At 41.5% G+C, this 25,742-nt stretch overlaps 1 protein-coding gene across 3 annotated transcripts; it reads left to right on the top strand.

Annotated features, from left to right (window-relative positions):
- The first annotated feature begins 243 nt into the window (after positions 1 to 243).
- On the top strand, positions 244 to 22,058 carry asxl2 (ASXL transcriptional regulator 2). 3 transcript variants are annotated; one of them, XM_046308805.1, is made up of 14 exons: positions 244 to 402; positions 2,357 to 2,439; positions 2,734 to 2,736; positions 3,203 to 3,311; positions 5,253 to 5,397; positions 6,771 to 6,833; positions 7,238 to 7,356; positions 13,390 to 13,504; positions 15,615 to 15,674; positions 16,195 to 16,358; positions 16,645 to 16,741; positions 16,949 to 17,054; positions 17,260 to 18,295; positions 18,440 to 22,058. In XM_046308805.1, exons 1-14 carry the CDS (start codon positions 346 to 348, stop codon positions 20,579 to 20,581), a joined length of 4,299 nt encoding a protein of 1,432 aa, XP_046164761.1. In that variant the 5' UTR covers positions 244 to 345; the 3' UTR covers positions 20,582 to 22,058. The 3 variants fall into 3 exon arrangements, with proteins under 3 accessions (XP_046164761.1, XP_046164762.1, XP_046164764.1); XM_046308806.1 differs by lacking the exon at positions 2,734 to 2,736; XM_046308808.1 differs by lacking the exon at positions 6,771 to 6,833.
- Positions 22,059 to 25,742: the final 3,684 nt, after the last annotated feature.

Genomic DNA, 25,742 nt, shown 5'->3' with positions numbered 1-25,742 from the left:
ATTTACTCGGTAGGCTAATATTTTATTCTAGCCTAAAACACCACCATCTCCCAAAAATAGTCACATGTTCTGACAGTAATAACGGTCATGGTATTATTATTTTTTATAGCTATGTAATTTGTTTTATAGCGAAGTAAAACAAATGTTTTTAAATACGCGTTTTCCAGTGACAGCTGTCATTTGTACAGTAAGATGACGTCTCTCTCTGGGTCACATGACACACTCCTTACAGTAAAGCAGTAAAAGCCCAATATGGCAGAAGCGGTCGGTCTTGCGCGGTAACTAAAGCAACATTTCAACTAACACACTGTCATATTCAACACTAATCAGCACAAGACCGCAGCGATGAGGGAGAGACAGAAGAAAAAGAAGGGGAGGACATGGGCAGAAGCTGCTAAAACGGTATTTACTGTCGTTCTATTCAACGTTTGTTGTGCTTGTTTTCCCTTCGCTCCCACTTGTACAACTGTTTATGAGTTCATGACCCGCTGGTGCAGACGAAATGTTGCGTCTGCAACGCAAGGCCTGCTTGTCGGCTAGCTAAGCACTGGAAGTCCATCAAGATTGGCTTGACAGTCTTGTGGGTGCATTTACAGAAAATGTCTATATCAGTGTCTCCATGTAGTTTGCTTTAGTTGCTGAAGTTGTAGATAGGAAATTGACAGAATTATTGTTTCCACCGCAGACATGTCTGTTGCTTTAAAGTAAACACGAAGTGTTGCGCGAGCGTACAGTTAGCCAGTTAGCAAGCTATGCTAACTCAAATTCAGTTTGACAGCTTTTTCTGAACTGACAAAATACTTTGAAACATGGCCGTTGTCAAGTTTCTAGCTCTCCAGCTAGTTCTAATCGCCCTATGTCGATGGACATTAGCTATAACGCTAGGTAATGAGCAATGAACGACAGCTAACGTTAGCATGGTAGTAGTAGTCAACTTGCTAGCTAGCTACAAATAGCTACCTAGTAGCTACATCGGTAGTGTTTATAAACTATTTATAAAGTTGTTTTAGCTACCTGGTCACTGTATTGGCCATTCGGTTTTTTAACATGCTTAGCTGCCTATGGCTTCATGTATTAGCAAATCATTGCTGTTACTAGTTTTGAATAGCTATGTCAGTGTGTCTGTAGCTAATTAAAACTAGTAACAGCAATAACATAGCTAACAGTCGTTAGTTGACAGCTGACAGCTCGCCTACTATTCATATGAAAACCTTTGTGACATCAAAGATTTGTATAACTAAATCAAGATAGACCACAGTCTGTCAATGGGAACAAATTAGTCATATTGGGCAGAACAAGCACGGAGGTGGGCAGAGCCAAGCACAAGTTAGCGAGATCCTATTTGCCTGTTTTAGTCAGCATCTGCATATTCCCGTTAGGGAACGCCTACTCTGTGAAGTGCGCGTGTCCAATAACTCAATTCGCCTTTGCACTCCTAAACATCGCGATTTTAAAAAACTTTGGCAAAGGGTCTACACAACTTAGTCCACTTGGTTAAAAACAGATTTTAGTTTGGGGAACGGAAAACTGTATTGAGACCAAATCTTTCGTCATGAGATAATTTGAAGAATTTCGGCCAAAATCTATCTCCTTCCATCTTCTCCCACTGCTGGCCACTGAGCTTCCTCTCATTACCATATTTGGTAGTGAGTGGAAACGCCAAGCGGATGCTTCACATTTATACTTCCAGTGAAATATCTGTCTCATTGTTCTGTCTGTGGTGACGTCATCATGGCTATAATTTAGGCTAGCTACATCAGCTATGACTGTGGTGATCTTGCTCAGGCTTTCTCTTCTTACACATACACAAAGGAAGTGAATCATGCATTGGTGAGGTCATTGAGGTCTGTCTTATTTCCAGCAAGTCACATATTCTCTTGACAATGGATAAAAGCATGCACGAAATCATTGTTGACAGACTCATTCCAAGAGGTTGACTTCATGTCTTAACAAACCACACTACTAATGAATGTGCTAAAAACCGTATGCGCAGGAGTGCTGATCTAGAATCAGGTCCTCCCTGTCTATGTAATTTTATTAATTGTGATCTAAAAGGCTAAACTAATCCTAAATCAGTACTCCTTGTCTAAGTAAGAGCTCAGTTGAAGCTTACTCAATTGACATGTTCATTTCATACAACTAGGTACTAATTCCATACCACTAGGCCCAACTATATAATTGTGGGTTGATAATGTCTGGTAACACCATAAGCAATGTGAATACTAGTATAGGACAGGTTGACATATGCTATTGTGTTTAGGCTAGAGATTGTTTTACATTCTCAAGTGGTTTTAGGTATGTATTACACATTATTACACTGCAATCCATTGACTGATTTTGTGCTTTATTCTTTCAGGTATTAGAAAAGTACCCCAACACACCTATGAGCCACAAAGAGATCCTACAGGTGATCCAGAGGGAGAGACTGAAAGAGATTAGGTAAATAAACAGTCTCATATGTCTTCTGTTTGTTTTCAAAGAAAAGGTCCTTTTAAAGATCCCCTTTTAAGGTTCCTTTAGGTCGCTCTTCACAGTTTTGACTTCATTTTTGATACACAAGATCAGCACACTAGGCCTAGTTTTGTTTATGAATAACACCATTTAATTTCTTCTTGTTTGATTGATTGCTCATGTCCTTTCCCTTTTTCTTTTCTTCTTCTTGGTGGTAATTATTACATTCACATAATTCTAATGATTTTGTTTCTTGTTTCATTTTTTTCACTTGTCATCCAGAAGGTAAGACAAAGCAAGTTTTGCCCCTCCCTCCCTTAACAAACTCACTAAAATGTTGTTTGTTTTTCCTATTGCATGTTAACAACTTGTACTTGTTACAACATGTTATTAGCAACTTGTACTTGTAACAAGAAGTTGCAACATGTTATTAACAACTTGTTCTTGCATGTCAGGTATTTTTATTTCAGGCAGCACAGTCTAATAATTTCAGCTGAAGCTCTGAATACAGTACACTGGCGCCTGATTCACACTATAAGGCCTAACCGGACCAGGCTAAGGTGTACTGGGTTGGCCAGCGTGCCCTGGCTACACATCCTCAATAGTTGCTGAAACTATGCTGGAAAGGACAATGTCAAAAGGAAATGTCAGAGCCAGTACAGTACAGTTCAAGTCGGCTCTGTAGTGGCCAGTCAGCTGTCTGCTTCATTGGATGTAACTGGCTATGATTTCCTCTTCTTCTGTTATCTAGTGGTACTTCCCCGCTGGCCTGTCTCAATGCTATGCTCCACACCAACTCTCGTGGTGAAGAAGGGATCTTCTACAAAGTTCCTGGACGAATGGGGGTCTACACACTGAAGGTCAGTTTAACATTTCTATAAATCTAAAGCATGAAACCAATAAGCGCCGACATATCTCTATGTGGGATTGACATGCCATTTTTTTACTAATAGGCAGCGCCACAATGTCAATAATTATGAGCTGTTAAAAGTATTTATGATGACACCGCTTCTCTATGGAAGGAGAATGAAAAGTAGAGCAACGTCATGACTCAATTGGAAATTCACAACAAGCTGCACAAGAACTCACTACTGTAATGGTCCAGGTTACAAAGTGGCTCAGTGACTCGTGTTTGCATCTCAATGTGAAAAAAACTGTTTGCATGTTCTTCACAAAGAGGGCAACAGATGCACCTGAGCCAGATGTCTATGTGTCAGGGGAGAAGCTCCAGGTGGTATCCGATTTTAAGTACCTTGGCATCATACTTGATTCCAACCTCTCTTTTAAAAAGCATGTGAAAAAGGTAATTCAAATAACCAAATTCAACCTAGCTAATTTCCGATTTATACGAAATTGTTTGACTACAGAGGTAGCAAAACTGTACTTCAATTCTATGATACTCCCCCACTTAACATACTGCTTGACTAGTTGGGCCCAAGCTTGCTGTACAACATTAAAACCTATTCAGTCTGTCTACAAACAGGCTCTCAAAGTGCTTGATAGGAAGCCCAATAGCCATCATCATTGTCACATCCTTAGAAAGCATGAGCTCTTGAGTTGGGAAAATCTTGTGCAATACACCGACGCATGTCTTATATTCAAGATCCTTAATGGCCTGGCTCCCCCTCCACTCAATATTTTTGTTAAACAGAAAACCCAAACATATGGCAGCAGATCCACAAGGTCTGCCATGAGAGGTGACTGTATAGTTCCCCTAAGGAAAAGCACCTTTAGTAAATCTGCATTCTCTGTGAGAGCTTCCCATGTCTGGAATACACTGCCATCAGACACACATAACTGCACCACATATCACACTTTCACAAAATGCTTGAAGACCTGGCTAAAGGTCAATCAGATTTGTGAACATGGTCCCTAGCTGTGTGTTGCCGCTTTCCATGTTGTCTGTTGTCTGTAGCTTGTGAGGTGTGGAAACACTTTGTTGCTTTTCTGAATTTTGTTTTGCTGCTTTTTGTTCTATGTTGCTCTGTCTGTATGCTATGTCTTGCTTGTCCTATGTTGCTATGTCTTGCTTGTTCTATGGTGCTATTGTCTATATTGTAATTGTTTTTAATAACCTGCCCAGGGACTGCGGTTGAAAATTAGCCGGCTGGCTAAAACCGGCACTTTTACTGAAACGTTGATTAATGTGCACTGTCCCTGTAAAAATAAAATTAACTAAACTAAACATGAATCATTATTAATTGCTCTGAATGTTAGGAGTCATTCAAAGCAGTCCGTGTTATGGGGGTGTGTATATAATATCTTATTATGGTGTGTATATTATAGAATGTGTACACTGAGTGGACAAAACATTAAGAACACCTTCCTAATATTGAGTTGCCTCCCCCTTTTGCCCTCAGTACAGCCTCAATTTGTTGGGGCATGGGCTCTACAAGGTGTCAAAAGCATTCCACAGGGATGCTGGCCCATATTGACTCTAATGCTTCCCACAGTTGTTTCTCGTTGGCTGGATGTTCTTTGGGTGGTGGACCATTCTTGATACACATGGGAAAGTGTTGAGCTTGAAAAACCCAGCAGCGTTACAGTTCTTCACACAAACCGGTGCGCCTGGCACCTACAACCATACCCCATTTAAAGGCACTTAAATATATAATACACTGAATGGCACACATACACAATCTATGTCTCAATGCTTAAAAATCCTTCTTTAACCTGTCTCTTCCCCTTCGTCTACACTGATTAATGTTTTGTACACTCAGTGTATGTTGTGTGTTTGTATATAATGTGTTGTGTTTATATTATTTGTGTATAACGTATATGTATGTTGTGTGTCTGAGTAGAAGGACATTGGGGACGTGGTGAAGGAGCTGTCTGAGGAGGGATCCGAGGAGGACGGTAGTGATAATTTGTCTGATTCCCAGAGCACAGAGAACAACAATTACACTAACAACCAGGAGGGCATGAGGGGACAGTGGAGGAGGAGAGGTATGATACTACTTCACAATATATTTATAACATCACTGTCTTTTTGATAAGGGACGACGAGAGGTAGAATACTGTATATTTCGCTATATATTTATTAGCTTCACCTTTTTCCATGATGATTAGGCTATTATTCCAATACTTGAAATTGACTGAAATACAGTGCATTCGGAAAATATTCCGACCCCTTGACTTTTTCCACAGTTTGTTACGTTACAGCCTTATTCTGAAATGGATAACATTGTTTTTTTTCCCCTCATCAATCTACACACAAAACCCATAATGACAAAACAAAAACAGTTTTTTGTTGTTGAATTTTTGCCAATTTCTTATAAATAAATGTTTTAAATATTACACTTTACTCAGTACTTTGTTGGAGCATCTTTGCCAGTGATTACAGCCTCAGGTCTTCTTGGTTATGATGCTATACCCAAGATGATGCTTGGTGGTTCCAAACTTCTTCCATTTAAGAATGATGGAGGCCACTGTTCTTGGGGACCTTCAATTCTGCAGAAATTATTTACCCTTCCCCAGATCTGTGCATCGAGACAATCCTGTCTCTGAGCCCTACGGACAATTCCTTGGGCCTTATGGCCTGTTTTTTTGCTCTGACATGCACTGTCAACTGTGGGACCTTATATAGACAGGTATGTGCCTTTCCAAATCATGTGAAATCAATTGAATTTACCACAGGTGGACTACAATGGAGTTGTAGAAACATCTCAAGGATGATCAATGGAAACAGGATGCACCTGAGATCAATTTCAAGTCTCATAGCAAATGGTCTGAATACTTATGTAAATAAAGTATTTCTGTTTTTAGCAAACATTTACAAAAAACTATTTTTGCTTTGTCGATATGGGGTATTATGTGTAGATTGATGAGTAAAACAATGCATTTCATACATTTTAGAATACGGCTGTAATGTAACAAAATGTGGAAAATGTCAAGGGGTCTGAATGCATTCCGAAGGCACCGTAGGTGCTGATACTCATTTCGGTGCCGACCATTACTCTTTATATTTAGGTACCTGTCCCACTATTGTGGTGTTTCCATTTTCAGTATTGAGTGTGCAGCTGTACATTTTGTGATTAATACTAGACATCAAGACTGTTGCCCATGGTAGTGACACTTTAGAACGAGATGAAGTTTAGGCCATTTCTGTCATTCTCTCTGCCCCTTAAACATTTTAAGCAACGGTTACAACAGGAAATTATTTTTTTGTCTGAGTCAGATCTGTGACCACTTCCTCATATACACATATGAACAAGTTAAGGAACCGTTGAAGTAAAGTAACAGCATATCTTCTGAGCACGGGGATATATTATTTTATTTTCTGTTTTCTATTTTATTGTTCTTAATATCAATGCAAAAAGCTCCATCAAAGCAAATGCTATCAAAAGACCCCAAAAGACCCAAGTCCAAGGATAACAGCTACGGTGAGTGAGAAATAAAGATGTAAGCCTTGTTTTAAAAAAAACAGGAAATAACCATTACAAAAGTTGTTTTACATAATCTTGCTACTAACAGTTTTTTTTCTGGCGGTTGGAAAGTCGAGGAGTCTTCGATTAAAAAAAAAAAATGCACATCCAGGCAACTTTTTGTGTATGTTTTCAGCAAACTTTTAGATGCAATATAGATTTGTATTGTGTCTGACTGCAAAACAAAATGTATCTACTTTGGTATAGCCATCTTAAAGATGAACTGAAACACTCAATCAGCATACAACTTGTGTATTTATGTAAATGTTTTCAGTGTTTTGGATGTGAACATTGGCTGTTGTTGTTAAGCGTATTAATGTGTTATTGACTGTGTCTTAAGTTGTGCTGTGTTTCCTTCCCAGTGCCCTCCACGCTGCCATCTGATCCGTCGTCTCCTCAGCCACGTTGTTCATCTCCCTCTGTCCCCAGTAGCAAGCTCATCTCTCCCTCACAGAAACACAGCAAGAAGGCTCTCAAACAGGTGGGCTGATTCTCTATCGGTCTTTTTTTCACTGGTTAATAGAGACCAGTTCTCTCTTTTCTCAACAAGACTAATCTGGGTAAATAAAAGTTCAATAAAGTACTGCTGCTGACCTGGTGCCTCATAACCTGCCTGACAGTGTCTCAGTGATGTGCCCTCAGTCTTTTCCACAAGTACCTAGAGTAGCCAGCCAAAAGAAAAATTAGCTAAGCAGGCCTTCCCAACATAATTTTTTTTGTTGGCCCGAATTACCTATATTTTGATGGCCTCTGGTACATTCTAATGCCTTGATTGCATTCAAAATACACAGCTAAATTATAGAATTCGTTGTCAAATTGATCTCCCAGATTGGAAAAAGTTGTTGTTATTGGACATGACTTTACAATTTACATCACTAAGAATGTATGAATTCAGTGTATTGTTAGTTATTTGGGATATTGACTAGGCCTTGGCTCCTATGATCAGCACGATCTCCTAAGTAAAATAACATTAAACCTTTTTAACATTTAACCTGTCTTCTCTTGATCTAAGTTTTATTTACAGTTATAAACACAATGTTTGTTCTTTAAATTATGTATTTTCTTTTAACAGAAAAATTGTCCACTGCACACATTATCTTGAAAAACAAATGAAAAGTGGCTGCTATGTGCAACACGCAAAATAAAATAAATGAATGTGCCAGAAAATAATGATACGGCTAAGTGGATTTTGACACATCAGTACCACTTATTTTACATTACACGAGAAGTGCAAATTCAGGGCTCTATGCTGAGATTTTTAACCAAAAAAGTGTTAAACAAATCAAAAATATATTTTACATTTTAAATTCTTCGAAGTAGCCACCCTTTGCCTTGATGACAGCTTTGCACACTCTTGGCATTATCTCAACCAGCGTCACCTGGAATACTTTTCCAACAGTCTTGAAGGAGTTCCCAAATATGCTGGGTTGGCTGCTTTTCCTTTACTCTGCGGTCCAACTCATCGGGTTGAGGTCGGATGATTGTGGAGGCCAGGTCATCTGATGCAGCACTCCATCACTCTCCTTCTTGGTAAAATAGCCCTTAGACATCCTGGAGGTGTGTTAGGTCATTGTCCTGTTGAAAAACAAATGATATTCCCACTAAGCGCAAACCTGCAATGCTGGTTAAGTCTGCCTTGAATTCTAAATAAATCACTGACAGTATCACCAGCAAAGCACCATCACACCTCCTCCTCCATGCTTCATAGTGGGAACAACACACGCGGAGATCATCCGTTCACCTACTTTGTGTCTCACAAATTTGGACAGATTTCCACCGGTCTAAGCAAGTCTCTTCTTCTTATTGGTGTCCTTTAGTAGTGGTTTCTTTGCAGCAATTCAACCATGAAGACCTGATTCACGCAGTTTCCTCTGAACAGTTGATGTTGATATGTGTCTGTTACTTGAACTCTGAAGTGTTCATTTGGACTGCAATTTCTGAAGCTGGTAACTCTAATGAACTTATCCTCTGAAGCAGAGGTAACTCTGGGTTTTCCTTTCCTGTGGCGGTCCTAATGAGAGCCAGTTTCATCATAGCTCTTGATGGTTTTTGTGACTGCACTTGAAGAAACGTTCTTGACATTTTCCACATTGACTGACCTTCATGTCTTAAAGTAATGATGGACGCATCCACAGGAACACACACGTGACCACCCACACCCGTCCATTTAAAACATTACAATTTTATCTCCTGTTAGGGCCTATAAATATTTCCGAATATAATGTCTGTAATTTTTGTAAATAATAATTGTTTCAAAAATAGTAATTTGGTTTCATATTCTAGGAGTTAGAATTTTCATAGTATAGATTTCATGAATTGTCTCTTTCCAATTGCTTATTTGGGTGCCAGCGGATTAGGTCAGTTTCTAGTAATCTAGTAAGTGCTGTTATCAGAATTCTGAAGAGGTCCTTATCGCATGAGGGGTTCTCCCCAGGAGTATGTGTTCTGGATTTAGATAAAGTGAGCTTTCAAATGTATCATGCAATACTTTACATACTTTGGTCCAGAAATGATTGAGGACTGGGCAGGAGTATGGGTTTGGTTAGCCCTGCTCTCCCCATGGTTACCCAGCAACTTGGTGTGATGTGCCGTTTGTACTTTGATTGTATTATACTAGTTGAAAAATCTTCACTAAGTATTCATGAGTATTTCCTCCAGGGTAGTGTTGATTGTCTTGGATGTGTTTCTAGATACTGTAGATCAGTTTGGATGCATTTTGTTTTTTTGTCCAGACCTTTTATGGTGTTATTTATAAAGGTATTATTTATCTTCCTGTATTTATCTTCCTGTATTGATTGTCTTCATAAATATAGTTGAACTTATTGTTTTTTCTATTTGTTGGATTTGCATCTGTCTCCATTTACCTGTTGTTGCTGGGTTCATCCATACAATAATTGATTTGAGTTGGGCGGCCTAGTTCTTTTAAACAGTTTTAGCTGTCCTAAAATAATTGCAAAAGGGTTTTCTAATGATCAATTCATCTTTTTACAATGATAAACTTGGATTAGCTAACACAACGTGCCATTGGAACACAGGAGTGATGGTTGCTGATAATGGGCCTCTGTACGCCTATGTAGATATTCCATAACAAATTCAGCTGTTTCTAGCTACAATAGTCATTTACAATATTAACAATGTCTACGCTGTATTTCTGATCAGTTTGATGTTATCTTAATGGACAAGAAACGGGCTTTTCTTTAAAAAAAACAAGGACATTTCTATGTGACCCCAAACTTTTGAACGGTAGTGTATATCCTAAATCGTTCTTACTTCAATGGATCTTTGTGTGATTAGCTACCAGCGATGAAACCAATCGGCAGAAATGCTATGAAAATAGCTACAGCAGGATTTATATGTTGCTATAAATCAAAACTTGCACGTTCTTATACTTTACTTTTTCAGTTCGCACACACATCTGTGTGCATATAGGCGCATATGGTCACTCTATAGAGCCCTGAAATTCACTCAGAGACTGCAACCAACCACGGAGCACACAAATCACACTGCCCACAGGTACCTGGATGAGATATTCAACTGTCAAACCAGCAGGGTTTCCCTGTCAACGCTCACTTTGTGACTGACAGGTGCCTGTCCTTTCAATAGATCGCTAGAAGATGCATATCTTTCATTTTAGTGGAAGATGGCTCGGCTGAATTTGTTTCTGACTAGCCAATTGAAAAGTAGCTTAGTTTAATTTAAGTAGCCGGTAATAAATGAGTCTGTAATCAACTGTTTATCCGACAGCCGGCGCTAGTGGAAAACACTGCTTGCTGTCTATGCTAATAAACTGTAGCTCTAGTTGCTCTATTTTGGCTAAAGACACCAGTTTTGTAGAATAAATGCACACTTGACATTCACTGTGCTTGTTAAATTTAATAACTTCTTTGTTACAAAGAAAACAACACCTTGTGTAAGTTATTTTAAAAGACATGAGTGTGCATTGGGGAAAAAAATACCATTGGCTGAGTTGTATTCATTTCCTCACAATCCCACAACTCCACAGTGTATTACTTGCTTCCCATTGGTCTTCCTTATTCTGCATCACAAATGGCACCCTATTCCCTATATATTGCACTGCTTTTGACCAGAGCTCTATGCGGGCCTTGGTTAAAAAAAAGTACTGCACTATATAGGGTAACTCTTTTGGGCTCCTGAGTGGCGCAGCGTTCTAAGGCTCTGCATCTCAGTGGAAGAGGCGTCACTACAGTCCTTGGGTTGAATCCAGGCTGCATCACATCCGGCCGTGATTGGGAGTCCCATAGGGCGGCGTCCAGGTTTGGCCGAAGTTGGCCGTCATTGTAATTAACAATTTGTTCTTCACTGACTTGCCTAGTTGTATTCGGCGCATGTGACAAATTAAAGTTTGATTTGATTAGTTAAATAAAAGTTAAGTTTAGTAAGTCCAGCCAGCTATCTAAACTACCGGCTAGGGGGCCCCCATTGATTTTGGTAGTCAATCTCACTCCGATATCATATTAAAAACTGCAAACATTTCTCTCCACCCTAACAACAAATATTTTGTATCTTTCTGCCTCATGGCAAAATGTAAATAAACTTGCTGCAAAACTGCAACATTTTCTCTACGCCCAATGGCAAAAAGTAGAATTGCAGGAAATTAATTCTAAAAAGTATTTTCTTTCTCTCCACTGTCAAGAGGGGAGCCTCTTAAAGGGTTTGCTCGTAAAATGTCACTTAAGGCCCCCAAAAGGTTATGGCCGGCTCGACTGCATGTTTTGGAATGGATGTGGCTACACGGACCCGCAAACCACTGTGACCCCTCATGATGAGTTCAGAGTTTTTTTGGCACCCATCCCATCAAGGTTGCCCATAGGGTGCCATTTGTTACGCACACTTAGTGATTTTTGCTCTGTATATTTTGATTTTGCTTGACCACACAGATCAAGGAGGCGGGGACAGAGAGGCCGGAGAGTTCTGAGAAGTCGGAGGTGATTGAATAAACCTCCACTTCCCTCAATTCTGCTAGCAAACATGCAATCTTTGGACAATAAAATTGATGAGTTACTGGGAAGATTAAACTACCAACGGGACATTAAAAACTGTTACATCTTATGCTTCACGGAGTCGTGGCTGAATGACAACAATATCAACACACAGCTGGCTGGTTATATGAAGAGGATAGAACAGTGGCGTCTGGTAAGACAAGGGGCAGCTGTCTGTATTTTTGTTGTATTTTAGTAAACAACTGCTGGTGCACGATACCTAAGGAAGTCTCGAGCTATTGCTCGGCTCTCATGATAAGCTGTAGACCACACTACCTACCGAGAGAGTTTTCATCTGTTTTCTTTGAAGCTATTTACATACCACCACAGTCAGAGGATGGCACTAAAATAGCATTGAATGAGCTGTATTCCGCCATAAGCAAACAAGAAAACGCTCACCCAGAGGCGGCGTTCCAAGTAGCCGGGGACTTTAATGCAGGGAAACTTAACTCGGTTTTACCAAATTTCTATCAGCGTGTTAAATGTGCAACCAGAGGGAAAATAACTCTGGACCACCTATACTCCACACACAGAGATGCATACAAAGCTCACCCTCACCCTCCATTTGGCAAATCTGACCATAATTCCATCCTCCCGATTCCTGCTTACAAGCAAACATTAAAGCAGGAAGCACCAGTCACTAGATCAATAAAAAAGTGGTCAGATGAAGCAAATGTTAAGCTACAGGACTGTTTTGCTAGCACAGACTGGAATATTTTCCCGGACTCCTCAAATGGCATTGAGGAGTACACCACATCTGTCATTGGCTTCATCAATAAGTGCATTGATGACATCGTCTCCACAGTGACCGTACGTACATTTCCCAACCAGAAGCCATGTATGACAGGCAGCATCCACACTGAGCTAAAGGCTAGAGCTGCCGCTTTCAAGGAGCGGGATTTTAACCCGGAAGCTTATAAGAATTCCCGCTATGCCCTCTGACGAACCATCAAACAGGCAAAGTGTCAATCCAGGACTAAGGTCGAGTCGTACTACACCGGCTCTGACACTCGTCGGATGTGGCAGGGCCTGCACAGCCGAGAGCTGCCCAGTGACACGAGCCTAACGGCCGAGCTAAACTACTTCTATGCTCGCTTCGAGGCAAATAACACTGAAACATGCATGAGTGTACCAGCTGTACCGGAAGACTGTGTGATCGCTCTCCGCAGCCGATGTGATTAAGACCTTTAGACAGGGCAACATTCACAAGGCCGCAGTGCCAGACGGATTACCAGGACGTGTACTGCGAGAATGCGCTGACCACTAGCAAGTGTCTTCACTGACATTTTCAAACCTTTTCAAAATTTCAAGAACTTGTAAAGTTTCTTCAAGTCCAGTTGCAAAAAACATCAACCACTATGATGAAACTCAATATGCCACGTTGAGGGGGAGTCTAAGACAGGAGCGGACATTCATCTTGGCACTGGTAAATAATCACTTCCTTTCTTCATTACTCTTTTCCTTCCTTTTTTTCTCCCTCCCTATTCCTCTTTTCCTTCTTCTCTGTCCCATAGGCCCTGAAGCAGCAGAGGAACCAGCGGAGACAGGGGGGCATGCCCACCACCTCCAGCCCAAGGCTGCTCATCAAGAACGTGAAGGACATGGCTGACACCATTGCCACTAAGACCGGTAGGTGGCAGACATAGACGTACAGTATATCAGCTCCAAAAGTTTTGGCACAGTGAAGTTTTGATGTTGTTTTGGCTCTGTACTCTAGCACTTTGTATTTGAAATGATGTAATGACTTCAAGTTTTGTTTTCGACTGTCTGATTTCATTTGAGGGTATTTTCATACATATCGTGTAAACCATTTAGAAATCACAGCACATATTGTCCCCCCGTTTTAGGGGACCAAAAGTATTGGGATAAATTCACTTATGTGTAGTAAAGTAGTATTTGGTCCCATATTCATAGCAAGGACCACATCAAGCTTTTGTTTTGGTTGTGTTTCAGATTATTTTGTGCACAATAGAAATTAATGGTAAATAATGTACCGGTATTGCGTTATTTTGGAGTTACTTTTATTGTAAATAAGACATTTACATTTACATTTAAGTCATTTAGCAGACGCTCTTATCCAGAGCGACTTACAAATTGGTGCATTCACCTTATGACATCCAGTGGAACAGTCACTTTACAATAGTGCATCTAAAACTTAAGGGGGGTGAGAGGGATTACTTATCCTATCCTAGGTATTCCTTAAAGAGGTGGGGTTTCAGGTGTCTCCGGAAGGTGGTGATTGACTCCGCTGTCCTGGCGTCGTGAGGGAGTTTGTTCCACCATTGGGGGGCCAGGGCAGCGAACAGTTTTGACTGGGCTGAGCGGGAGCTGTACTTCCTCAGTGGTAGGGAGGCGAGCAGGCCAGAGGTGGATGAATGCAGTGCCCTTGTTTGGGTGTAGGGCCTGATCAGAGCCTGGAGGTACTGAGGTGCCGTTCCCCTCACAGCTCCGTAGGCAAGCACCATGGTCTTGTAGCGGATGCGAGCTTCAACTGGAAGCCAGTGGAGAGAACGGAGGAGCGGGGTGACGTGAGAGAACTTGGGAAGGTTGAACACCAGACGGGCTGCGGCGTTCTGGATGAGTTGAAGGGGTTTAATGGCACAGGCAGGGAGCCCAGCCAACAGCGAGTTGCAGTAATCCAGACGGGAGATGACAAGTGCCTGGATTAGGACCTGCGCCGCTTCCTGTGTGAGGCAGGGTCGTACTCTGCGGATGTTGTAGAGCATGAACCTACAGGAATGGGCCACCGCCTTGATGTTGGTTGAGAACGACAGGGTGTTGTCCAGGATCACGCCAAGGTTCTTGGCGCTCTGGGAGGAGGACACAATGGAGACTATAAATATGTTTCTAAACACTTCTACATTAATGTGGATGATACCGTGACTATGGATAGTCCTGACTGAATCGCCATAATGATGAGTGAGAAAGTTAGACATGCTACCCTCTCACCATTACTATAACAGGGGAGGTTCGCATTTTTGGGAGGGTATGATATTTATGACTCAAACATTCTCACGCATCATTATTCAAGATTCATTCAGGATGATCCGTAATCATGGTAGCATACACATTAATGTAGAAGTGTTTGGAAACATATTATATTCTTGTTGACAATAACATTTTGGACTGTGTACAAAAGGTGCCATAATTTCTAAATGGTTTACCCAATATGGACGAAAGTGGCCTCAAATTAAAGCTGACAGTCTGCACTTTAACCTCACATAGTCATTGTATCGTTTCAAATCAGAGCCAAAACAACAACAAATGTCTGTGTCCCAATACTTTTGGAACTCACTGTAACTACAGTGCATTTGGAAAGTATTCAGACCCCTTGACATTTTCCACATTTTGTTACGTTACAGCCTTATTCTAAAATGGTTTAAATAAAAACATTTCTTCATAAATCTACACACAATACCCCATAATGACAAAATAAAAAAGGAAATATCACATTTACATAAGTATTCAGACCCTTTGCTTTGAGACTTGAAATTGAGCTCAGGTGTATCCTGTTTCCATTGATCATCCTTTAAATGTTTTTACAACTTGATTGGAGTCCACCTGTGGTAAATTAAATTGATTGGATATGATCGAGGCACAGATCTGGGGAAGGGTACCGAAAATGTCTGCAGCACTGGTCAATCTGTCTTATGCTCATTTTTATTTTACCCAGTGTATCAACTTGTGTGGCTGAATTATGTTTAAATCAAATCATGCTCCTCTCTGTCCATCCAAACAGACTCCTGTCCTGCTTCTGGTACCAGGAAGATGTCTCAGAGGTCCAGTCGACTCAGTGCACGTAAGTACTATTTCAGGTATTTCAGACATTCCAGAATGCAGATGATAGAATTTGCATTCCATATACCGCAGCAGCGTGATCGCCCATTCAAATACTGCCTCGGCGAGATCGTGTTACTTCCGTGACCTACATTATAGTCATTTAGCTGACACAGACTTATAGGAGCAATTAGGGTTAAGTGCCATGCTTAAGGGCACATCGGACAATTTTTTTCACCCTGTGGGCTCCAGGATTCAATCCAGCGACCTTTCATTCACAGCCTCTGTAGTAGACTAATCCAGTTTGTCTTTGTAATTTAAATATAGTAGGCTAATACTGCACATACACTCTGCACACTCTGTTGGCCTGGTCCCAGATCTGTCTGTGCTGTCTTGCCAACTCCCATAATCATTGACATGCCAAACATAACAACAACCATAGGAGTTGGCTACAGCACAAACAAACCTTTTTAGTTCTTTTGTATGATTTACAGTGGATTTATCTTCTCTTGTGCTGTGTGTGTTTTTTAAATTTTATCCAGGGCAACTGAAGCGTACCAAGTGTGCAGAGATAGATGTTGAGACACCAGACTCTATCCTGGTTAACACCAACCTGCGTGCCCTGATCAACAAACACACCTTTTCTGTCCTGCCCACAGAGTGCCAACAGAAGCTACTCACACTACTGCCTGAGGTCGACCAACAGGTACTAGACACCATAAGGTCTCTAGCGCCAAAGAGGTTTAAAACCAAGAGACTCAACTTGCGATTCATTTCAGTAATCATCCACAAGATATTTGCAGGAAATAATCGCATGGGGAGTCTATCATCATCGGTACATAAAGAGAGATGAGAATGACAATGATGATGCTATTGATAAGCAGATGGTGATGACAATAATGCTGATGGTGATTATCACGATGATTTTGATAGTGATAATGATGGTGCAGTTTATGAAGATGTACACAAGTTATCTCTGTCTGTATCTTTAGGCCTGTATGGATGGTCTGTTAAAGGTCACCAGTTCTGCCTTGAACAATGAGTTTTTCACATCAGCAGCTCAGTCCTGGAAGGAACGACTGGCAGAAGGTCAGTGCTTCTAGCCTGGTCCCGGATCTGTTTGTGCCATCTTGCTAATTGTCAATAGCATGATAATGACCATTGGCAAGACTGCATAAACAGATCTTGGACCAGGCTACTGTGCTTCTGCTTCAAAATATAGCTTTTTATTAAACATAATTTTTCATATTCCCAGTAAAAAGGTTTTTTAAATGTTATTTTTTCCAAACCACGAAGGTGAGTTCACTCCTGAGTTGCAGCTGAGAATGCGTCAGGAGATTGAGAAGGAGAAGAAGGTGGAGTATTGGAAGGAAAGTTTCTTTGAGAGCTACTATGGTGAAAAGTAAGTCATTTTTCAGGGCTGGAATCTGTAAAATACATTGTATTTATTGCTATGTCATTCAAGCTTTTTTTTACCTGCAAGCCTCTGTTTGCATATCCCTCAGATTAATCCTTTCTTTATAGTTGGCTGCTTTCTCTCTCGATTTCTTTCTCTCGCTCTCTCGCTCATGCTTTCTCTCTCTCTCCCTTCCTCTCTTCCTATCCAGCTCTGGACTCAGCTTAGAGGAATCCAAAGAGCTGCTTGAGTCTGGTCTCAGACTGGAGCTCTCAGCCACCAAACCCCAGTTGTCTCCTCAAACACAGCCAAGTCCTGCTGGCCAAGCACTGCAAGATCCCAAGGTCTCTGAGAACAGCTGCCATACTCGTTCGTCAGAGAGGAGGCTCCGATCATCATCATTGCCTATAAACCCTACATCTAAACCCATAGAACCTCCATCTAAACCCATAGAACCTCCATCTAAACCCATAGAGCCTCCATCTAAACCCATAGAGCTTTCCAAGCCAAGACCGGAACCAGAGCCTGTTCACGATGAACCAGTACCAGTCCCACCCATTGTCCCACCAGTTATATTATCGAAGAATGTACAGAAGACACTGGAGGTTGAGTACCCCAGACACAGGACTCGTAGCAGAGGTTTATCCCTGCCTATAATGGCAGTGGAGGCACCTGTTGTGCGGAGGCAGGATGTGGTGGACTCAACCTTAATGGTTACTCCACTTGGGGAGAAGCAGATGGAGGAAGAGGAACAGAAGCTGAAAGAAGCTCAGCCGGAGACCCCCCAGTCCCCTGAGATCCCACAGTCCCCTGCCCTGGAGAGTCCTCCAGAGGTCTGCTCCCAGACGAAGCTCAGATCATCACTGCCGTCCGACCTTTCAAAGCCAGAGCCTTTGGGCTTGGACGAGCACAGTGGGGAGAGGAGGGAAGATGTTGCACCAGAGAGAGGCGCCTCGGTGTCAGTCACCCCCGTATCCACCCCTCTATCCACCCCCGTATCCACTCCTCTATCCACCCCTCTATCTACTCCCGTATCCACCCCTCTATCTACTCCTGTATCCACCCCTGTATCTACCCCCATATCTACCACCCCATCCCCAGAGCTGTTGAAAAGGAAGTCCTCATCCAGTGAACAGGAAGTAGAGCTGACTCCAGAGAAGAGGGTCCGCATCACTCCACCGACAGTATCTGTGGTAACCTCTCCAGCAGCCACCATAACAACACCTCAGAGAGTGCCTCCGCTTAAGGTAAATACAGTCATTTTTTAAACAATTAAATATTGTAGGTTGAAATGTATTTGTGGTGACTAAAAACATCTGGTACGAATACGTACACCAGGAAGGCCTACACATGTTAAGCTTGCGTTCTTTCTTGTTCAATTTCCCTTTCAGATTCCTGTGTCACGAATCCTATCAGTCCCTGCATCTCCAACCCAGGTATCCCCCAGGACCCCTGTCCCGCTCAGCCCTGGCCCCAGCCCCGGACGCACTGGTGCTCGCACTCTGGCTGACATCAAGGCTAAAGCCCAGCTAGCCCGGGCCCAGCGTGCAGCAGCAGCAGCTGCTGCAGCCAGCTCCTCCTCTAAAGGTGCTGTACCAGGCCCAGGACCAGGAGGAGGCATTGTAGAGCATAGAGCTTCAGCCCAGACCCTCCACTCCAGGCCCCCCTGCTCCACCCAGTCTCAGTCAACCACCAGGCTGCCAGTAAGTAGCATCACTGGTCAATCTACCTGTCAATCACCTGATGCAGTCACCACACCAGCCCACTCCAGTTCGGTCCAATCATCAGGCTCCTCTGTGCCCTTTGACCTTAGCCTGTCTCAAAGAAGCTCCAACACCGGTAGAGCGTCTCTCACTGATGACCAACAGAGAGGCTACTCCGATGGTCTGATGAACCCAGGTTCTCTGATGGGACCTCAACATGGGAACATTCAACATACATCATACCCACCAGGTCCCCAGTCAACCTCTAGCTACACTTCATCTGTGTGTGGTGTGAAGAGCCAGTATGTATCTGGAAGCTCCATGGCAGCCAGGGCTAACCACTTTATCCCAGCCAACAACCCTTTGGTCACATCTCTCCTCCAGGGGAAAGAGGTCCCTCAGGAACAGATCTTCCCCAAGCCTCTGGCCAAGGCCGATGTCCAGATGTCCCAGTCCAAACCCTCCCATGATGACAAAGTGACAATAAAGTCCCACAGCACTGCTGGAACAGCCAGTGATGAGAATAAGAGCCAATACCTACATGCTGGTGGTGTGGAGGACTACAGAAGATCTGAACAGCAAGGATCCATAGGCCAGTCCACTTCCACCATACCTGGAACAAGAGCAGGTATGTTGGCAGAGCTCCAGCACCATCAAAGGGAAACACCTAACAAAGACATCCAGGAACAGATCCTTCAGGCTCTGATGCACAGGGCCACCCACCAGCACCAGAACCAGCCATTTGGGGTCTCAGGTGGAGCTCAGCCTGCCCAGTTCGGAGCTTGTCATCTGGGGCACCAGGAGTGTGGGGACCGTCCCCGGTTCTCCGTGGGGTTCCCTGGACCGAAGAGGATGTCCAGGCCTGCCATGTCAGGGCACTACCTCCTCAATGTCTCCACGTACGGACGAGGCTCAGAGAGCAGTAAACGCTTCCACCCATTGACCACCGTTAACACCTCACTGACCCCACTGGCCAATCTGAAGAGAGAGCACATCGGGGGGGAGAGGCTGGCTAACGAAGGGGAGGAGTCAGTGGAGAATAAGTCTCATTCTCATTCTAACCCTGCTGGAGTCAAGATGGAAGAGCAGGGCTTCTCAGTCACAAAAATGGATGAAGCTCTGGGCTTTCAACACTGCTCCAAAATAATGTCTGAGTCTCCATCAGTGGGGGGCTGTATACCAGAGCAGGAGGACAACAGTTCAGCCAGTACAGATAGAGACAGTGGCACTTCTGCAAGAGCCAAAGAAACCAAACCTTTCACCCAATCACAATCACAGCACAGGAGGCACCCGGAACTCTGCAATACTAAACAGGGTGGTCATTCCGAGCAATATCGTTTATCTGCATCTCCCCACGTGGGGACCATGGACCCCACTCACCCCAGTACTCACCAGCGTCCGTCTGCCTTTCAAACTCAGAGACCTCCAATCGATAATCAGGAATCCAATTTGGGTTCCTGCTACGGTGGCACCATCAGCATGTCTGTACCTCACGCTCTGAATCACAATGCTGCTGCTTCAGGCACCGCTTCTAGCGCCTCCCCCTCTGTGTCAGGTAGTGGTGGGGACAGCGGCAGTGGCACCGGCAGTGTCATGTCTTTCTCAGTGACCGTCACCACCATACCTGCCGGTCACCTGTTGGACCACAGCAGCCAGGGGGAGGGGTCTCCAGAGCAGGGGTTTATGGAGGGATCTGGTATAGAGGACGTTCAGTCTAAATGCTACTGCCGACTCAAGGCTATGATCATGTGTAAAGGGTGTGGGGCATTCTGCCATGACGATTGCATTGGCCCTTCTAACCTCTGTGTGTCGTGTCTAGTGGTACGATAAAACGACTAATAATGTAGTGCTGAGCGAATAACTATTATTTTTCGTCGGTTCAATTATTTGAATTGCATTTCTGTTAGCTCTATGCAGTTTCTGTAGAGTTACATCAGATCAAGCCTGAAACTGTGTGATGTAGTAGGGAGTTGTAGTTCCTAACAGGACAATGTTCTACGTACGGTCTGTGGAGCAAGACACGGGGAGGAGAGAAAGCGCGCGATCGAGAGAGATCGAAGGCAGTCACTTCGCGAGCATGAAAATAGTTGGTATTTGGCGGTCATAAAAGTATGCCTTATTTACTTTGAAGAACTACTAAATAGTGATTTTTGTTGTACAGCATAGGCAGCAGCTCTATATGAAATGATGACTTGGAATGAAGTAAAAAAATATATTAAAAAATCATCAAATAAAACAAATATTTTATTAAAGTAATATGAATAAATGAGGGTTAATAAGTGATACGCAACAATGGCCAGTCATTACCATCATGTGACTTTTATTAATTGTTTTATTCTGTGTTACAGCATTCAACCCACATAATGTATAGTGCATTTAATGTTTAAAAATATCATCAAAATTGAAAAATATATATATATTTTTTTACATAATGAACCAAAACCAAACCTACTTCAAAAATCACTAATCGCTCAGCACTACATAAATTTAGACATGATCTGTTTCAATTCTTTATTATTGCACCAAGGAACAAATCAGCATCAAGTCATCTACCATCATCAACAAGTAGCGGTTACGAGCAAGGTCAGTTCCATTTAAATTCTGGAACTAAACTGATTCAAATGTTTCTATTTCAATTCCGAATCTAATTTGAAAAGAAAGACAAATTGGAATGTCAGTGTATTTCCTGAATTGACTGAATTGAAGTGGAATTGACCCTAACCCTGGTTACCAGGGTAAAATGCACAGTGGCCATACTCAACCCAGCACATGGTTTTCAGTGGGGTGACAAATCATTTATACTGGACGACACAAGAAGTTGGTGGCTCCTTAATTGGAGAGGACATGCTTAGCGAAACTAAGTGGAATGGTATCAAATACATCCATTTGCTCTGTTTCCATTATTATGACCTGTCCTCTTCTCCGCAACCTCCACTTTCATCTATTCCATCTGAAAAAGAGTTTGTTTTGTACAATTCACCGATCAGTTCAAATCAAATCTTAACCTTTTAGACTTGAGACAAAAGTTGAATCTTGGCAATATTTTGCACTTGGACATGTTATTGTGCTATATTTTTGTAAAGATAGTTTAGATTTTTAAAAAGTAAGGAAAAAAATGAATGTTGCTATTTTTGTAGAACGTAATAACAATGTTATGTTAAAGACTGCCACTCTTCATTCAGGAGTTTAAGTTATGATGTTTTAAAAGGTGAAGAAGGGAGTTACATTCATATTCATCGACCCCTTGGGGTTTGTGTGTAGGTGGGGAAGTACAAATACTGATTTATATAGATTTTAAAGGGTGCAATCAATCATTTTTTCATATATATATATATATATATATATATATATATATATATATATATATATATATATATATATATATATATAGTACTAAAAACAAAGTTACAGATGTGTCAAAAGAAAATAGATATTTCAAATGATTTAGATTATAAAACATTATTTCTACTAACGGGGTGACTGACACTGAGACTGTATAGTACATGTTGTGTACAGCGTTTGTACTCTAACATAGTGATGAAAAGTAAAAGCACTTCGCAAATAAATGGATAAACAGTGCCCTTCAAGGAGCAAGCTGAGTAAAGTCTTATTCCAGATCTGTTTGTGTTGTTTTATGGCAATGACCATAGGAGTTAGAAATACACCACAAACAGATCTGGAACCAGGCTACAAACTTGAGGCCATTTCAGATCATCGTGTGAAGTTTACAGACTCCCATGAACTCCTAAAACCTCGACTTGTAGATATTCTGTCTCATGACGCATTTGTTTTCATATATGTTTGTTTGTGTATAACAGAGTAACTATTAGCAGTGATGTACATTTAAAACACTCAGAGAAAGAAAGGAGAAAAATGAAGATTTCAGTTCTTTTATTATTCTTTTGCTTTGTAAATATTGGCTTTCGTTGAGCGAGATTTAGAAATTAATTTAGCTTTATGTTCCTTGCTTAAGCATATCCAAAATATATTGTTTTTTATTGCAAAAGAGTTTATATCTCTAAAAGAAACTACACAAAAATGTGTATTTTAACGCTAAATGCTGTGCTATCATGAAACCATTCAAAGTTGTATAGGCTCCAGGTACAGTATTCAGGTTGATGGGCGGTAGAGATACAATTTACTAGCTACATATATAAAACAAAGGAACATCATATGGGTATACATGGTGATTGCAATTATAAAAGCAAAATGTATCAATCATATTTTTTAAATGATCTGACTAAAACTGAAGATAGTTGCTGTGTAACGGTATATTTTATAGAAATCATTTCCATGGTAAGATGCCAAAGTCACCTTATGAAAACGAAATGATCAGATCTCGTTTTTTTAAATGTCTGACTAGTTAAACAAAGTAATATATTTTAATATAAAAAAATCTATTTACAAATCATTTTTAAAAACAACAGGGTATTTACTAGAATGATACACATTACACCGGTCAGTTTCTTTTTTAGGTACACCCATCTAGTACCGGGTCAGACCTACCCTTTGCCTCCAAAACAGCCTGAATTGTTCAGGGCATGGATTCTACAAGTCGGAAACGTTTCACAGGGATGTTGGTCCATGCTGACGTGATGGCGTCACGCAGTTGCTGCAGATTGGACTGCGGTACCCCACCGTCAACAGCCTGTACCGTTGACACCAGGCAGGATGGGACCACGGACTCACGTTGCTTACGGCAAATCCTGACTCTGCCATCAGCATGACGCAACAGGAACCAGGATTTGTCAGACCAGGCTATGTTTTTGCACTCCTCAATTATCCAGTGTTGGTGATCGCGTGCCCACTAGAGCCACTTCTTGTTTTTAGCTGATAGGAATGGAACCCGGTGTGATCGCGTGCCCACTGGAGACACTTCTTGTTTTTAGCTGATAGGAATGGAACCCGGTGTGGTCGTTTACTGCAATTAGCAGTGAGTTGTGTGTTCCGAAATTCTGTTCTGCATACCCCTGTTGTTCTGCGCCTTTTATTTCTATGTTTGTGGCCCGCCTGTTAGCTTGCACGGTTCTTGCTATTCTCCTTCGACCTCTCTCGTCAATGAGCTGTTTTCACCCACAGGACTGTTTCAACATTCTCGGTAAACCCTAAACACTCTCGTGTGTGAAAAGCCCAGGAGGGTGTCCGTTTCTCAGAAACCGGATCAGGTGTGCCTGGCACGACGATCATACCACACTCAAAGTTTCTTAGGTCACTAGTTTTGCCCATTCTAACGTTCAATCGAACAGTAACTGAATGCCTGTCTACCTGCTTTATATAGCACGGCCACGTGACTCACTGTCTGTAGGAGCGATCCATTTTCGTGAATGGGGTGGTATACCTAATTGACTGGCCGGTGAGTGTATATTGGCTGTCCCTTTTTCTTATGTTTTTGTGTGAAAACGTGGACAGACCACAACTTTTGTAGCAAAAAAAAACATACCCAAGTTTTCTAATTCTATATGACCCATGTATTTTTATGGAAATCGACATGTCCTTTTCCACTGAAGTCCTGCCTGGAATATTGTAACCATCTGAACTGTATGCTCTTGTAACGACTTTGGTTAATAAGATATGGGGCATTGTTTTGTCTTACACATATTTTCAGCATTATGTGCTTATTTGGGGTAAACTGAATACAACTTCATGGCACCATTTTGTAAGTTGTGTGTGTGTGTGTGTGTGTGTGTGTGTGTGTGTGTGTGTGTGTGTGTGTGTGTGTGTGTGTGTGTGTGTGTGTGTGTGTGTGTGTGTGTGTGTGTGTGTGTGTGTGTGTGTGTGTGTGTGTGTGTGTGTGTGTGTGTGTGTGTGTGTGTGTGTCTTTATTTACAGTCACAGGATTCTTTATCGTCTCAAAAGGTTCACAAAGTGTGCATCCCAAATGGGCTCTGGTCAAAAGTAGTGCATTATATATGGAATTAGAGGGCCATTTGGAAGCAGCCAAATGGTTCATTATTGGAGGGTGCATATCTTGCAAAGATGAGACCCAATATTTATGATTTGACCCCTATCATTGCAAACTTTGTTAATTCATTTGATCACCTATCAAATTTTATACATTTTATTTTAAATAAATACATGTTTTAGTCTAATTTGGTTTCCCCAACATCTAGTATTGAGTATTAATTATATATTTTCTATGAATTTTGATGTTGTTCTATTAACTGACTTGTGTATATGTGGATTGCAAAGAGAAAGTCGTTTTTACCCACATTTTGTAGAAAGGCAGCTGATATCTCGTAAAGTTTAAGAGAGCGTTGAATTATTGATTCAGTAGCCTACACCACTTTGTCCTTTTCTCTCAAACCATGATTTACTTTTTTTTAACAAATCAATAGCTTAAATTCAGAAGGATATATTGATTAGATCCCATTTTTAAACCGAAGGACAAAAAGTCAAGTGTGAGGATAGACTTGGTTAGGAGGAAACGTTTCTTAAGTTTCATCCAATAGTGGTTTGAAAATGTCTGTCTGTTTGTTTTGTGAAGGGTGTGTTCCCATCAGTCTGTCATTTTTGCTGTTTTTAGATTGGAATGTCTCCATTTTAAAATGCAGGTGAATGTAATATAGTAATCAGCACTTGTAAACAAAGTGTATTTTATCAAACTATATATTATGAATAAATAACAATGCAAAAACATTTTGATTGGGTGTGACATTTGTATGTCAATTAAATGTATTTTATAAAGCCATTTTTACATCAACAGTGGTTGCAAAGTGATTTACAGATACCTGGCCTAAAGCAGAAGCACAGTGGCCAGGAAAAACTCACTTGAAAGAAGGGACCTAAGAAGAAACCTAGAGAGGAACCCCGCTTAAAGGGGTGGGCCATCCTCTTCTGGCAGTAAGGAATGTATGTATGTGAGTGACTACTCTACTCTAATACTAGTACAATTTACACTATAGGCCTACTATCAGTATCACATTACTAAGGCTTTTACACTCCACTAAGAGATACAATCACCAGTCAAATCAGATGCATGTTGTTTCCATAT

Source organism: Oncorhynchus gorbuscha, linkage group LG17, assembly GCF_021184085.1.
Source record: "Oncorhynchus gorbuscha isolate QuinsamMale2020 ecotype Even-year linkage group LG17, OgorEven_v1.0, whole genome shotgun sequence".
In the NCBI taxonomy this organism is placed as follows: Eukaryota; Metazoa; Chordata; class Actinopteri; order Salmoniformes; family Salmonidae; genus Oncorhynchus; species Oncorhynchus gorbuscha.
Note: the sequence above shows the minus strand (reverse complement) of the source record. Positions and strands in the feature narration are given on the sequence as shown.